Below are 17,354 nucleotides of genomic sequence, written 5' to 3'. Positions count from 1 at the left end.
ATCCAATAAGTTTTTTAGAAGCTACTAGTGCTCCTGATGCTAAACATTGGGATAAGACCATTAAAACTGAGCTTGATTCAATTAAGAAAAATAATACGTGGACCTTAGTAGATCTGCCTAAAGGTGCAAAACGCATTGGTTGTAAGTGGATCTTTAAGAAGAAGTACCATCCTGATGGATCCATAGAGAAATATAAGGCAAGATTAGTTGCTAAAGGTTTAACTAAAAGAACATAACATAGATTACTTTGATAATTTTTCCCCTGTTACTAGGATTTCTTCTATCCGTGTGTTGTTAGCCTTAACATCTATCCATAAGTTAGTAATTCACCAAATGGATGTTAAAACAACCTTTCTGAATGGTGAATTAGAAGAGGAAATTTATATGACTCAACCTGAAGGTTGTGTAGTCCCAGGTCAAAAGGAAAAGGTATGAAAACTTTTTAAATCTTTGTATGGCTTGAAACAAGCATCAAAACAATGGCATGAAAAACTTGACAATGTTTTACTTTGTGAAGGTTTTTCTACCAATGATGCTGATAAATGTGTGTATCCTAGATCTGAAAATGGTGCATATGTCATTATATGTTTGTATGTGGATGACATGTTAATTTTTGGTACATGCAATGATATAGTTTTTCAAACAAAATTGTTTCTTGGATCTAAGTTTGAGATGAAAGACACGGGTGAAGCAAGTGTGATTGTAGGAGTTAAAATTATAAGGAAGGGAGATAGTATATTACTATCCCAAGAAAAATACACTGAGAAACTTCTTAAGAAGTTTGGTTACAATGACTTTAAGTCAGTGAGTACCCCTTATGATGCTAACTCTAAATTAAAGAAGAACAGAGGAGAATCTATTTCTCAAACTCAGTATGCCCAGATAATTGGGAGTTTATTGCATTTAATGAGTTTTTCTAGACCAGATATTGCTTATGCAGTAGGTAGATTGAGTAGATACACTCAATGTCCTAGTCAGAATCATTGGGATGCACTTGCGAGACTCATGAAATACTTGAGAGGTACAATGGATTATGCCATTGAATATAGTGGATTTCCCGCTGTGCTAGAAGGGTACAATGATGCTAACTGGATCTTTGATTCAGATGAAACAAAATCCACTAGTGGTTATGTATTTACACTTGGGGGTGGTGCAGTTACATGGAGATCAGCCAGGCAAACTATTATTGCAAGATCAACAATGGAATATGAGTTTGTTGCTCTAGAAATGGCTGGTAGTGTAGCTGAGTGGTTGAAAAACTTCTTAGCAAACATTCCTTTAGGAATGAAACCAACCCCATATGTATAAATGCATTGTGATTGCCAATCAGCAATAGCTATAGCTAAAAATAAAAGCTACAATGGAAATAATAGACATATACAATTGAGACATAATTTGGTGAAACAACTGTTAAAGAGTGGAACAATTTCTATTGACTATGTCAAGTCAGAACGGAATCTGACAGATCCTCTGACAAAAACCCTAGAGAGAAAAATGATTTTAGAAACATCGAGGGGAATGAGACTTAAGCCACTTGCAAACAAACAAGTGATGGAAACCCAACCTTTGTGATTGGAGATCCCTTGAATAAGGTTCATATGGGTAAAAACAAGTCACTTGTTAGTTCTGCTAGCACTAATATTGATTCAAAATCAATTTTGTCCATTCCTATGGTGTGTGTGAAAGTGCTAGATACTGCATTATCGAGAGGATAAACTTTGTGGTTAAAATTCAGAGGTAAAAGAGTTTTAATGATTTACAAAGTTTTGATGATTTTCATATCCCTTATGGGTGGTGTATGATTTGCAGCATACGCTTGATAAAATCACCTATATGAGTGTCAAGTGGGGCCGCTTGCATGAGATCTTGGCAAGATCTCTATAGCACTCATGAATACCGGGCACGCGCATGGCCTAGTAGCGCAACACAGTGATAACAACAAGTAATGTGAGGGGTGTATTATGATTGATAAACCTCTAACACATACTAAGTGTCTTGGTTCATATAGCTTGTTATACCAACTACACTATGTGTTAAATTCATCAATCTAAGACTGGTTCATATAGTTTGCTATACCAGCTCTGATGCATTACATCTTAGATGAACCCAAAATTATTTTCCCTTCTTTAACTCTATGTTTTATCTTTTGCAATATATGGAGGATTGTTGCAAAACAATCTATGATATTGCAAAATAGAAAACATAAAAAATAGACTATGTGCAGATTTTTCGGAGGTAGTGGAAGATGTTACTGTTGCAGAGATTCTCGGCGGTAGTGGAAGAGGTTGTGAAAATGCAACAGCTCTGCGAAATATCCACGAAATCCTTTACCGTTGCGAGATAGGGTTTCTCTTTGGTTCGTTTGCAAGATTGGGTCTTCCACGTTCGTTACATGTCTTCCTCCTCTGTAGGTTGACTCCCACCTTTACCAGCACATCTCTGACGTCACCTCCACCTGAACTGTACTCTCCTCTTCTAGTGGGTTGTTGAGCTTCTCACCTTACCTATAAATAAGAGGCACGAGCATGCTCCAAAACACACCTTCTCTGCCTCTCATATTCAGCAACTCAACGCTGCAACCTTTCTTCTTCCTCCCACTTATTCACAATTTTTTTTTTCTCTCTCTTCATTCATTATTTTAATTTATTATATTTATTTTTCTGAGTACATTGGGTTCTTACTCTATCAAGAGTAACTTGCTAGTTCTGATCCTCGGAAATTACCGGGAAGTTCCTGTTGTATACTGGGGGACTTGCGCAACATACCGCGGATAAGTCCTTACAGACAATGATTACTCACGCCTTGAGAAACCATTAATTTTGTTCGTTTTAAAGCCTAATTTACTACAAGAACGCCACTAGAAGTCATTGTGATCGAACTGGAAGTCCTCAGACGAAAGTTCTACAATGAAGTCAACGTATACCTGGCCGTTAATCGACCCTCGTGGTTCATACCGTATGTCGAACTCAGATAACTCCACCACCCAACGGATCATTCGCCCGGCTATATCGGGCTTTTGGAGAACCTTGCGAATGGGTAGATCGGTCATCACAATCACAATAAAGCTCTAGAAATAATGGCGAAGTCATCGAGTTGTGAACACCACAACTAAGGCGACCTTTTTGATAGCTTCATACCGAGTTTCTGGTCCCTGCAGTACCTTACTCACAAAATAGACTGACTTCTGGACCCTATCTTGTGTATACTGACTTCTGCTAACCACATTATTTCCAACAACTTTTATTTGTATTTAATTAACATATGTATTATAACTAAAATAAATGTTCCATCTATTTTAATTATTTTTTTCAAGCTGACCACCAGTGTTTGGGCCGAGCTCATGACTCGCCCTTTGGGCCTATACTGGCCCAAAACCGAGTTGACCATACCTAAATGCTTGGATCGAGGTCACGAGCACTCTTGGCCAATACAGAGACTACAAAATTATTAGTATCTAAAGTGATTTCTATTATTAATAAAAAATTATAAAATAATTTCTAAATTGGTATCTAAATTAACTACCAAGATTTTAGCTAGTAATATTTTAGATTCTAAATTAGTCTCTAAAAGACTAATAGAGACTAATTTAGAATATAAAGTAGTTAGTTGCTAAAACCTTGGTAGCTAATGCTTATATACTAATTTAGAAACTACTTTATAAATTTTTATTAATAATATAAACGACTTTAGATACCAATAATTTTTTTAGATTATAAAATGGTATCTAATTTAGTCAATATAGTAACTAATTATTTTGGTGTATTTAATGAGTTTTTTTGTATTGTTTAGGCTAGTTAATGATGTTATATTTTCTTAACTAACAGTAAATGTATATTAAACTAAAAAATGTTATTATTATTTTGGCTACAACTAATAACGAATATCATATTGCTTAATAATTTTTTGGTTTCATTATCTTTTTGGTCCCTACATTAAAGTCAATATTCAATTTACTACATTGATTTAAAAAAAAAATCAATTTGGTCCCAATGTTTGTTAAAAGGTATACAATTTGATATTTTCTATTAAATTAACATAAATAGAGTTAATGATGATGTGACAAGTGTGAGTGATATTGTTATGCACACATGTTTCCACATCAGAGTCTCGTCATTACCCTCTACCTTCTTTTCTCCCATCTCTCCCAAATTTAACCATCTTCCTCCACAGGCAAGCACTTACGCATGCTCTGCCGCTTTATCTTCGACGTCGTCAGCTGCAGCGACACCTCTTACTATCAATATCTGCACTAAGATTGAAAGCCCACAATCTCGGTGGCTTCAATTGCGGCCAACATTGGCAACAAAGGCATGGTCTTTGAGGGTTGTGGTGGTGGTACGAGATAGGTTGGCTCGGTTACGCAATTGGAGGCCTCAAAAGATTCCACATCGGGGAGGGACAGTAAAGGGATTTTGAAAAGGTCATTGGAGGAGGAAGACATAATTTCTATGGGAGGTAGAGCCGTGACGGTCCTAGGCACGGGAGAAAGACATGTGTGGGAGGGTTGATGTAGAGGCCGATGGAGACGAGGATGGCTGCACCGACACTAACGTATCTCTTAAGCGGTGAAGGGTGGGTTTCCATCTTGGTTGAGGCACACTTGGACTTTGACTTGGAGTTTCACAATGGTTCTTGATTGCATTATCGATTTTGCCTTAGAGCATTTGTTGTCAAAGTGAGAATAAACTTTGATTATGGATAAATATTTTTGATTGTGATGCACGATATAATAAATGATGAAAATGAAACTGTTAGGAAAAACGAGAAAAAATGGTGATAATGAGGTTCTGATGTGGAGAGATGTGTGTATATCAATATCACACCATCAGTAATTAACACCGTTGATGAAAATTTAATAAAAAAAATCAAATTAAATACTTTTTAAAAAGTCTTAAGACTATATTAACTTTTTAAAAAAATAATATAATACATCTAATATTGACCCTAAATACCTAAATACAAAGACAAAAAGGTAATTAAATATATATATTTTTATTTAGACGGAAGATTATGTTTGTTGCGTAACGGAAACAAATTTCTGCTGTGATTAATTTTTTTTGAACAACTAGTGATCACAATATCATAACTAAAAATCCAATATTTAAGAACAACAGTACCAACAGAAAAATAGAATAAAATATGGTACACGGAAGAGAAGATAACTTCTGTGTATATGTTTTTTTTCTTTTCTATCATGTTGACAATGGAATTGAGGCGTGACTGTACGACTGGGGAAGACTAGTCAGTAATACCGTAAGGGGATTGTGTCATTCTATTTCCATCCACAGCGATTGATCAATTTGTACCATTGGTGACGTAAGCCAAAAACCCTTAAACGCTAAACCCTTTCCTTTCCAAACTCAGTGAGTGAGTTCGATTCTCTGCAAAACCCTAGCCTCTCGGGGTTCCACAATTCCCCCTACGAGGCACCGCAATGGAGGAGCGGAATGAATCACAAGACAACAGAGAACTCTACGCACTTCTCAACTTGTCTCCGGAAGCTTCCGATGAAGAAATCCGCAGAGCGTATCGTCAATGGGCGCAAGCATATCATCCCGATAAGTACCAAGCTCCTCACGTAAGCTTCGCTCCCTATCCCCATGTTAATTCCTTTTCGTTTGCACTTTCTTCACTCGATGTGTTCTCTTCTATCAGATGAAGGATATTGCTACGGAGAACTTTCAACGCATATGTGAAGCGTATGAGATTCTGTCAGATCCACACAAGAGGCAAATATATGATATCTATGGTATGGAAGGTTTGACTTCTGGTTTGGAACTTGGTCCAAAGCTCAATGGTGCTGAAGAGATCAAGGCAGAGCTAGAGAGATTAAAGAAGATGAAGGAACGGGAAAAAATGGCGGCGCATTTTCTACCTTCTGGTACAATTCTCGCCAACATGTCTTTGCCGCGCTATTTAGACGGTGGTGGCCTCCTCGAAGGGTATTCCTCTGTTCATCATAGCTTTCCCTTTTTTGTATCAATATGAATGTGGTTGTTGAACAACCCCAGTGTTAACAGTTCAATTTGGAAAAGGAGAGGCTTATTTTATTTTTTAATCATTTATTGTTAATGCCTAAAACAAAATACCCTGATATAGAAATGGCTTGAATGATGTTGAGGCTCAATGTAAACAATGGTCGACGGAAAGTGGAGCGTTCTGAAGGACAGTGCATTAGTTTTTAATTTTTTTATACAAACACTTTCCTGAGTCCTGACACTGAAATATTAGTTGCATAATGCAATTTGTATGTTTGGCTACTCCTTGGTTTTTTATCTGATTGCTTGTCTTTTATTACATCTATGAGTATCAGAATGGCTATGACAAGTGAAATCCAGTCTCACTTATCCAAGCGCAATGATTTTACAATTGCTGGTAATTTAGCAGTGAATGGAGAAGAAGGTGGTGGAGCTGCGAATGCTCTATTTAGGCATCAACTTTCAGAAGTTTCATCAGTAGAGTTTGTGGCTTCAGTTGGTTTGCGTGCGCTAATTGGGGTGCAAACAACTCGGTAGGTTATTTGCACTCTGTAGATCAATCTGAATAGTGCTGCTTTACCCATTTTAGTGACCATTTGTATGTTTCTTGTGATTCATATTCCAGTAACTTATCATCACACTCAACAGCAACAATGGGCGTAGCAATGTCTTTGAGAGATGGTTCATTGAATCTTTCAAATTTGTGGACCCGCCAACTGTCAGAAACAGCAAGTGGACATGTATGCTACTCTGTAGTCTCTACCTCAAACTCTTCTCTCTTCAATGACACGGTAGCTAGTGCACATGGATGCAAACATGACTGGGAGCTGAGATATATAGTTGTACATAACATGGTGTCAACATATATGGATCAGCTAATCAAGTATTAGATTAAGATTTGTATAATGTTAACTTTTAAATCAAAGACTTTTAACTAGAATTTAGATTTGTTGACATCAGGAGAGTTAGCAACTGTGTCTTACATTGTTTCGGAAATGCAAGATTATACTGTACAAGCAACTAATCTATCGTCATTTGATTTTTCAAAACCCAAGGAACAGAGGAATGATCTGTCTGTTATTGGTGGGGATACTTTTTTTTGAATTTGTACTAGAGATCCATAAAGCAGTTGTTTGTTCGGTACTTCTAGATATCCAAATCTGTAGTGTAGTGTTGTGGTCGAACTTGGTCACAGTTAACTAAATCACCAGAGCAACCAAAGTAGGGACCATTTAATGGAAACAGCCTTAATTGCATTCCTTCCTAGCCTGCGTTAAATGCGGTCTATTTGGTGTTTGCCTTAATTGCAATCTCAAGGGTGGTGTTTTATTTCTACATCGAGTAGAGATATAGTTTAAATAGAGGTTATGGTCAGTCTTTACCTTTCAAACTAGTTTTGTGAGATATAGTTAGAACTTAGATCCTAAGACTAATTTCTAGGATGGTATTAGATTCTATCCTGCATTCATTGTTGGGTCTACCGACATCTGCCTTGCATCAGGCTGGTAGTTCTGAGAGTCTGCAGGAGTATTGAAAATAGCCTTAAATGTGGTTATCCTAACCTGCCTACTTCAAGGGTGGTGGTTTAATCCTACATCAACTATATGTATGACTTAAATAGATCTTATAAAACTTGGGCAATCATTACTTTACAAGTCAATTTTGTGTGGTTAAGTTAGACTTTAAGAACAATTTCTAAGACCATTTTACAGCACTGAATTGGTGATTTTTTTTTTCTAAAAAACCTTCTATATTTGATCAGCTTTCTTCTCATCTGTGTTATAGATAGAGCTTAATTTGGGACCGCAATCATCTATAGCTGTTGGGTGGCAAAAAAAAGATCAGAGAAGGTCTGCCTCTGGAGAATTGAAGGTACTTCTATGTTTTTCTCCGTAATCAAGTCTGAGCTCGTAATTTTGTTACCTTAATTTCCCCCTTCATAATCCATTGTTCTACACCCAAAAAGTTAGAAAAAGTTGACATGTCTTGTGCTTCAATCTTTTAAAAACAGTGCCTTGAATATTGGCAATTTTTATAGGACTTTTAAAAATCCATCTTTTCCTATACTGAATTAACTCTTTCTCAACTCCTTTAGTTGGGCACAGGTTTGTTTGAAGCAGCAGTTCATTGTACTCATCGTTTTTCTCCTAAATCTCTTGGCTGCATTGTGGGAAGAGTTGGGAGGTAGGTATAAAAAATCTTATTGGGTGTAAATTTAGTCGGGGTGTCTCTTCCTGCTTCTGGTTTTGATTTTGGTTGTTAAATGCTCACAATTTCATATGATATTGTTGGGAAATGTTTCTATAGTTGTATCTCATGTTAGTATTTGATTACACACGCAGTGTAGATTCAAATCTTGACTCAGAACCCAACGCTTCGTATGAATATTTCCTTTGCTTCTTCACTATCTTGATGAGTGTATTCTAAAAAGATGAAATTATTGCCCATACTCACTGTGAATTATTTGAGAATTTATTTTAGCTTCAAAGCTTATATATTAAATTAATAAACCAACTTTTTTGTATCACTTGAAGAAACTAACATTCCTTTTATCTGCAGATTTACTCCCTTTTATGTTATATCCTTGCTCAAGTATAAATTTTACTGATTGGATGCAAAAAATTGTTAGTTAGTTATATTTAAGATGGGACTAACAATTGTAAAGCTTGATTGAGGAACTCATTTCTGCGTGCCACTGCCAAATGAGATTTGGGTTCTTTTAAATTCTTACTCTAGGGTGTCATTTACACTGATCATTTTGGTTGTAGGATTATATAATATAGTAATATTATGTTGTGGTTGATTATATCATATTTTAATGCATTTGAAACTAGCAAAGACAGAGGAAGACCACAAACACATTAGAAGAAACATAAAATTGATCTTAATCTAAATACTTTGACTTTTTGATATATATCAATGGTGTTGGTTGATCCATCTTTCCAACCCCACGGTCCTTGTAGGGAAAAGGCTTGGTTGTTCAATAGATTCTGTATTGCGTCTTTCTTGTTCAAATTGGATTTGGTGGTTAGTTCAGATTTTTGAATACATGCTTGTTTAACTTCCCTTTAGCACTGGATAACAAATGAAGTTTCTCAGTGCTATAGTTATCACATCTCTTTTATTTTTTTACGTGTTTGGGATCTATTTTCTTGTCCTGCAATGATATCTCACATGTATGCTCAAAGTATTTTTTATCGTGATTAGAATTGAATTGTTAGGACCAAGTCTAGACCTGTTAGAGTTGGTTTTTTGAAGCAAGGGAGTATTATGGAAGTACTATTGGTTCCAAATTTCTTTGTGTAAAATTGAATCAGTATTTCTTTTGTATGTAAAAAGGGTGAGTAGAATCTCATATAATGCTAATATTAACTGAACCTATATTATTTTATGAGTACTAATGCTGATCATGCATGATCACCAGAATAATTATCATTCATATATTCAGTTAACCATTGATAGTCAATGTCTTAATTTGTTTGCGTGCTATCTGTTTTGACATTAAGCCACTTGTTCTTATAGTTCTTCTCTCGAGATTGAAGTTGGTGGTGGTAGGAAGTTATCCAAATTCAGCTCAGTACGGTGGTTGTATATAATAGGAATTCAGGTACTATAGTTAACAATTTTTCATTGTTACTCAAGTTGTTTATATGTTGTGTCATTTATTTTGTTTCTTGACAAAATCCTGTTATCCCAAAAGTTTTCACTTTCTGGCGAATGGTAAATGAACAATTTTTTATATTTTTATAACTTGTATACCTTTAAAACGCACCCTTCTGCAACATTATCTAGGTTTGAAGTGTGGACTCAGCTCTATCTAGCTCGTGCTTACTTTCAAAAAGTTTCTTTTTATTTAAAAGAATGGGCATGCCAAGGATTGAATTTTAGACCACTGAAACAACAGTATCATCATAAACCAACTATCCCAAAACTTTTAAACTGTTAGATGAAAGTATGTGAATGACCTCCTCATAGTAGTCAATAATAGAGGAATCGGGCCATCCTACAAACACTATAGCAAAAGAGTGAACAGTGGGATGATACCTAATTTGATGTCCAAGTAGCTTTATATTACAGAATGTATAGTATTAATATTTATATATAGATATACTGAAAAATGATTAAAGAAATACTGAAATTCAAATCATATTCATAATGGTGATTAGAACATCAAGCTTCATAACCAAAATAGCAATACACATCAAATTATCAATTAAATCAAAGAAATCTGATCATGCAAATTTAGTTCTCTAAGTCTTTTGGGTGAAAGCAACTAAATATTCAATTAAAATCGAATATAACCAGCTTCAAGGTCGGCCATCTCATTCTCATCTGCACTTTCATTGCATACTAGGCAGCACACACGAGGGAAGGCTGTTCCAGCCACAACTTGTAGAACTAGGCCTCCCAACTATAAGGGAAAAGGAATGCAAGTACAAAATAAGAATATGATGGTGATGAAGTGAGCAAGAGAAAAATAACTTAGCAGATGTCCAGTATGTAATTAGAAATTCATCTCAAAATGATTTACATGTAGGAAGATTAAATAAAGAATGGAATTTCTATAGAATAAGCATTACACACGAACCTAAACATTTAATATAGTTTGCATTAGATGTGCAGTTTCCAACATAAAAACATAAATAGTAAAGTAAACTCTTTGAATATAATATAATGTTTAAGAAAGTTCTAATTCGAACATAATTATTTAAAGAAGGCATAAATTTTGAAGGAAATCATGCTTTATTTCATTTAGTAATAAACCAATCAACCAAACAACTTCACAATGAAATTTGGCGTTATGCATGGACTGATTTGTATGAGAAAAGATAAGTCAATATTGGATTGGGATATGTAACAATTGTACCAAATAAGTACATGTGCTATTTTGGAATGCCCATGTACCATAATTTTTTTTTTTGGATAAAATATATGAAGTGGTCCAAAAATTTACTTCCTCTCACTTGTAATTTTTCCTTGTACCTGAAGTTCAATGTTTGGTGAATCTCCCTCTCCCCCACTTGCTCATTACCTGTTGTATAAGCTGGCTTATATTCTTTTTTAACCTTTTCAGGGTATTTCCTGGAAATTTGAACTATATCGTGGGGGTCAGAAGATAATTCTTCCAGTAAGGACACTTAGTTCTTTACATGTTTGGTGATATATGCCAAGTGAATTTCAGACTTTGACCTGTATTTAGATATACTATGTACTAGGGTTTGTATATCTTTTCAATTATGAGGAGTCTCAGAAGATCTATGTATAAAGAAGTTTGTACTTGCCTTCTTAGACTTAATAAGTGATAAGCATGCACTATACTTTGTGAGATGGTTTTAGAGAAGTAATCACCTATTTTTTACAAGTTATCTCAGAAAGCTGACAAATAAATGCAATAATATTTCTAAAATGAAGCGAGGAACTGAACCCAAACATTCACATACTCTGTTCCTTTGGGCAATATACACAACCCTTTTTATTAAGACACAAGTTTATCTTTAAAAAGTCATGTTTTTTTTATATTGGTTGTATTACTTGGCTTTGATATGGAGTTTTGCTTTATTTTAGATTTTAAATGCCTCTAATCTTTGGTATGCATTTGACTTGAGCAACATGTTCTTGATTAGTAACTATTTAGATAATATATCTATTGTTAAAAACAAGTATAGTTACAATTTAAATTAGTTTGTTTGACTTCTTTGTAACATATATGGACTTTTGCTTGCAGATTTTGCTGACAAGGCATCTTGACCCTGTGTTTGCTACTGGAGCATTTGTCATTCCTGCATCTCTTTACTTTGTTCTAAAGGTGAATTCTATTTAACCTTACATCAATAATCAATTTCTTTTTATTAAAGTGCTTCCTGCTATTTTATTTTTGTGAAGACTCCTTACCTATAACCATAAGTAGCTGCACACAATTTATTGTTAGTATGCCAATGAAGAGGAAAACATTTCGTGGTAATTTGCTTTCCTCTCAATCTGACTGATGCTAGCTTCTTTGGATTGCTTAGTTCCCCCTTGTGCCATGATTTGGTAGGGTCTTAAGTGCAAATTCTACTCAGTTTTGTAATGAACATTTGGAGTAGATGTTATTTCTCAACATAAAAGCACAACATATCTATAACAGTGGTTAATATGTTAAAAGTGTGGGTTATTTAGAGTTTTGCTTTGAAAACAAAGTACAAAACTATAGTATTACTATGGTTGGCAGTACTCAGTGGGGAATAAAATAATGTACAAAATCAGCTTCATCAAAGGATATAAACTAGTTGTAGTGCTTGTGTTAGGACTCTAATTGTGAAGTAGGGTCCAAATGAGCTGTTATCATAAGTAGTGGATGGTAACCTTGGCAGTGAGCCAATAAACCACCATGTACAAATGGTGGGTGGGATGGTGGAAGCCATGGTGGACAAAACAATAATATACGTGCATAAAAAGTAAAAGCAAAAAACAGAAAACATGAATTAAAAATGACATAACCATAATACCTATCACTAAGCCAAAAGCTATAACTGATAGTTAGAGTGCAACTTTTTCTTCTTAAGAGTGTAGCAACCTAAGCGCCATGATTCGATTGTATTCGATTGTGACTTGGCCCACCTGGACACCGCCAAAGGACAATTGATGCTACCTACAACAATCTCACCCTTTGAAATTGTTCCACTGGAAATTGCACTCATGACCTTGACTTTGATACCAATTGTTGGATCAAGTGCTTACTACTAGGGCAAAGGCTATAGCTTGGTGTAGCTTTTTCTGCTTAAGAGCAAAGCAGCCCAAACGCCACAATTCAATTGTGACTTGGCCCATCTGATCTCCGCCACGGAACAATTGATGACCTGCAATGCAACATGTTCTTTTAATGAAAGTTGGGAACATCATTATTATATACATTGTTAATAGAAAAGAAAATGATTCTGAAAGTGTCAAAAAACAGATAACTATATACAAATATTGTAAAAAACAGATAAATTTTAAATTTTGAAAAAGCACTAACATTGAACAAATGAAGAGCAACTACATTGACTTTCCAACTTCCAAAATAGGTACGTCTTAAAAAAGTTTTATGATCAAACCGTGTCTTCTCTCATTAAACTGTGTTGGAGCCATGTCTTGAAGTGTTGAAGCTGCTAGAAAATGTTTATTTAATTTGACACTTTCAACAGTGTTTGACACATGTCATACACATGTCAGTGTTAGACATGAGGAGACACAATTGAAGTGCTGTTTCAGTCTTCATAGCTAGCAGGATACCAGTGGCTCTGCATGGGTGACTCAACTGTTTTAACAAGTTTTAAATAAATAATGTAATGCACATTTAATTTATTAAAGTCATCGGTGTAAGATGAAAATAATTTTGGTTTGGTTTATTGAACAGTTTGGTGATAATTCCTTCATCTTTTGTCGTAATATTTGTGTTGTGTTTGCAGAAGTTTCTTGTTAAACCTTATTACCTTAGAAGGAGTAAGCAGAAGGCTCTGGAGGAGGAGAAGGAAAGTTCTGCTCAGGTACGGGTGATCAATGTGCCTAAAAATTGACTTCTATTGTTCCTGCAAATCGTTGTTGTTTCTTATTTGCAACTGTTACCCTCCTCATGTAAAACATCTTATAATTTATTTACTGTGTGATAGGAATGATCATATTCTCTTTTAATAATTGGAGATCTGCTTCTTGTCAATATATGACACTTTTGTGTGACTGTATGGGGGCTCCTCAACCCACCCTCACCCAATAAATAATCTAAGTTCCACCCAATGGTTGAACTTGAAACTGTCCATTGTGATGTCTGAAGATTATTTTTGTTTAACAATTGATTATGGAGAATCCTTTATGATTTTATCAATTTGTTATGTGGATTCAGAGATGGTTGCAACTTGCAATTATCATCCAGTTACTCCTTTGTGAGTGAGTGCAGCTATGAATATTTTGGCAGTATTTGGCATGTTATCCTCTTGACATTGTTACGTAAGATATACATGTAACTTAAACATATGATACCTAGAATCCCTGCATTTCTCTATTATCCCATGCTTGCAGTATGACTGGGGATCCAATATAGTGGTTGCTTAATATCCATTTTTGATCCAACTAGTTTAATGCATTTTTTTAGATTTGCAAGTCTTCAATAATTTTCAATTGTTATATAAACGTAGGGCCTTAAGTTCCGTTTATTTCAATAGTTCATACCCAAATATCTCGCACGAGTCCAAAATACCTGTAGAATTCGGATTCTATTTCACCATGTGCCTTCTTGTAATTCTCAGTAGTGATTTTCAAATATCATATTCACAATCTCCCTCCTTTTCTCATGTAAGAATATGTCCATACTTAATAAAGTTCTAATTCATAGATTGAGATTGTCTTAGGAGGTACATGCCCATATTTCTAATGAAATCTGTTGAATATCCGGGTTAATCCATCTCTCCTCCCCTGGGGAAAACACTATGCAGGTTAAGGAAGCGAGGGCTGCATCTGAGAAAGCTCAGAAATTACAAGAAAATGTGGCTAATAGGAAAAGAAACAGGCAATTAGAAACAGGTGGACTGGTTATCACGAGGGCACTATACGGAAATGAGATAGTTTTGAACAACTTAAAGTCATCAAGTGAAATAAGTTTTGAATCAACTTCTGATGTCATTGATGTTACGATACCTCTGAATTTTCTTGTTAATGATTCTGGCGAACTCAAGGTATGTTTCCTTTTCATGGTGCAAGTTCTCACAATTATTCTACTTATTGTGAGGTCTAACAAACTTTTGTTTCTGCCAACTTACCCATATGAATTCAAATTTGCAGTAAATATGGGATAAGGATAAGATACAGCATTCTTCTTCGAACAGTAATAGAAACTAAGTAATAGTGTGATATGTTTCTCTTTAATGGATTGAACCAAAAATCTGAACTTTGAGTTTGACATTGAAGAGTCTCAGGGTCCAAGGATGCCTGGTTCTTAAAGTTTATATACAATGGTAGTCAGAAGATGTCCCTCTTCTATTAACTCCCAAACTGTCAAACAAAATTCTCTAACTAGCCTAACCGCCTGCTAACCTGACTCCCCAGTAATGATCTCCCTTTACATCTCATTGATTCCTTTGTTTCCTAGACAGACCTAATGTATTTGTTAATAATGTGATTATTAAAATAACTCTAGAATCTTGGACGATTAATCAACAGTGCACCCTTCCCTTTTAGTCCATGGAAGCTGCAGAATCCTCGTTGAAAGGTCAAGTGAGGGAGAACTTCGTTCGAAACTTAATCCTATATTTCAACTTACAAGCAAGCTGAAGAAGCAAATTGATTTATGTATTTAATGAATATTGATTTAGCCTGTACTCATTAAGAAAAATTCCTGTTTATTTTTATAATTATTATTTTTTTTGCAAATATACTGTGACTTGTGAACAATCTTATATATAGCTTAAGTTTTCATAAATTAATGTTGCACTGCTGAAGACAAGTGCCTTCACCAAAAATAAGTCTTTTGAAATAAATGCATGGTTTACTTGTCGAAACGGCTTCTTTTTTTAATTAGATGATAAATATGTCCTCATTGTTGATGCAGCTTCATGAAGGTGTGAAAAAATCAGGCATTATGGGTTTCTGTGATCCATGTCCAGGAAGACCTAAAGAGTTGTATGTAGAGTACGTTTATGCTGGCAATCAATACCAGGTATTACCAGTTGATTGTTACGATTCAAAAAGAAATTATAAACCTCTTGCATCTGGTTGATCCAGGGGCTAATTCAAATTTTGAAACAGGTTTGGGCTGGTGACTATGAAAAATTAGAGATCCCTAAGGGCAGCCACAGGATATAAAGGATTATCATTAACACATCAATATTCCATTGTAACCTCTTGCAGTTTTGCCTGTTTTACATGCATGAGGTATAAATTATACTGTCAGATGGAATTAGAAGAGGTACTTTTTACAAATTTTGGGCCAGTGGTACCATCGCTTATTTTTTAAATCTTTTATTTTTCTCATAATTGCTACCCCCAAATTCTATGAAATAAGGACAACTTAGGAGTTGCGTTATGCTACTATTAACTCTGCTGCTGGATACCAATTTTGGTTGGTTAGTCATAATCCTTTTGTTCTTGATTCGTTTGCCCATTCACATAAAGCTTCTATCAGGGCAACAGTTGTAGGAGTTGGTATGATAATAAAATCATGTTGTCATTGGGTTTGCAATTTCAAGACAGTAATAATACATATGACAATAACATCTGGGAATAAAATTAAGGGCTGAAACATTATGTTCACTTGTACTGGCCAAGGTGCTGATTATCGGGCGATTTCTTTTTTCATCCCTATAATTTTCTTCTACACATAAATATGAATATTTTCACTTTTTGTTTATGAAAAAATGAATTTTGAATTCTGTAATTTGAAAGTCATTTTTCGTATTAATTAATAAAATTAATAACCATGACAATATCTGTTATAACGTCTATAATTAAATAACATTAATTGAATGCAATTTTTTTGTTGAGAATTATTTTAATAATCTCCTTTGTTTTTGGACACAACAACACCGGGAAGAAATGCAAAACAAAGGAGAGTATATTTCATTAAATAAGAAGTTATGTAATAGAGATTATTAAGATAAGGGGGAATATCCTCAACAACAAAAATGGCAATTTTGTACGAAATATTATACAAAATTAATATGATGCAATTATGGATGTAAATATTTTACAAAATTAACATGTTTATAAAAAGTGTTTATCATGTTTATTATTTTTGTAATATGTTTCGTAGAGAATTTTGTCATTTTTTTTAACAGATCCCTCCTTATTTTAATAATCTCCTTTATTAGATAACCTCCTTATATTATAAAATATACTCTCTCCTTTGTCTTCTTCCCCAGTGTTGTTGAGTTTATAGAGTGATAAAATATTGAGGTGCATTTTTATTTGGTTGTAGAAAGAAATGACATAATTGTGGTTGTGTAGCCGGCTCAATTTAAAGCCAAAATGGCTTTCTCAGGCAACTTCCAAATTGAATACGACTGACAATTAATTAAGGATTTAATACATTATATCTAAATTTTTTTTTGAAGAATTTGCCGTAGTTATACTATTAGAAAACTTCAATGTATAACAAAATTGGTAATAATGAGTTTTTACGGATATTTGTATTTGAAATATCAAATAAACTAACTTTATAAGCTTGACTTTATTTAATAAATTGAAATTGTTTTCAAGTTCTTTTCCTGTTTGATGATGCATTATCACTATAGCTTAATTAGGGTGTAATTTTTTTACTCGAGGAACTTAATAGTTTAAGTATCATGATTTAAATTTGATTTATTTTTTTCTGTGGACCTTTAAGGTTAGGTTAAACATTATTTTAAAATTTAGCACTTTAGCTTT

General features: G+C 34.5%; 1 protein-coding gene across 1 annotated transcript; it reads left to right on the top strand.

Annotated features, from left to right (window-relative positions):
• Window positions 1-5,112: 5,112 nt before the first annotated feature.
• On the top strand, window positions 5,113-16,080 carry LOC137810543 (chaperone protein dnaJ 13). The gene is made up of 13 exons (XM_068611881.1): window positions 5,113-5,578; window positions 5,656-5,942; window positions 6,314-6,511; window positions 6,604-6,718; window positions 7,764-7,850; window positions 8,074-8,162; window positions 9,501-9,585; window positions 11,053-11,106; window positions 11,704-11,784; window positions 13,409-13,486; window positions 14,429-14,668; window positions 15,541-15,648; window positions 15,738-16,080. The coding sequence occupies exons 1-13, from the start codon at window positions 5,435-5,437 to the stop codon at window positions 15,792-15,794; spliced, it is 1,623 nt and encodes a 540-aa protein (XP_068467982.1). The 5' UTR covers window positions 5,113-5,434; the 3' UTR covers window positions 15,795-16,080.
• The last annotated feature ends 1,274 nt before the right edge of the window (window positions 16,081-17,354 follow it).

This window comes from Phaseolus vulgaris, chromosome 2 (assembly GCF_000499845.2).
Source record: "Phaseolus vulgaris cultivar G19833 chromosome 2, P. vulgaris v2.0, whole genome shotgun sequence".
Classification (NCBI taxonomy): domain Eukaryota; kingdom Viridiplantae; phylum Streptophyta; class Magnoliopsida; order Fabales; family Fabaceae; genus Phaseolus; species Phaseolus vulgaris.
This window is presented reverse-complemented; position numbering and strand designations above follow the sequence as displayed.

Bases quoted from the DNA above. Each gene is read 5' to 3' on its own strand.
- LOC137810543 (XM_068611881.1), top strand. From the start codon at position 5,435: ATGGAGGAGCGGAATGAATCACAAGACAACAGAGAACTCTACGCACTT. The intron at 5,579-5,655 runs GTAAGCTTCGCT...CTCTTCTATCAG, and splicing joins ATAAGTACCAAGCTCCTCAC to ATGAAGGATATTGCTACGGA. The intron at 13,487-14,428 runs GTACGGGTGATC...AACACTATGCAG, and splicing joins AGAAGGAAAGTTCTGCTCAG to GTTAAGGAAGCGAGGGCTGC.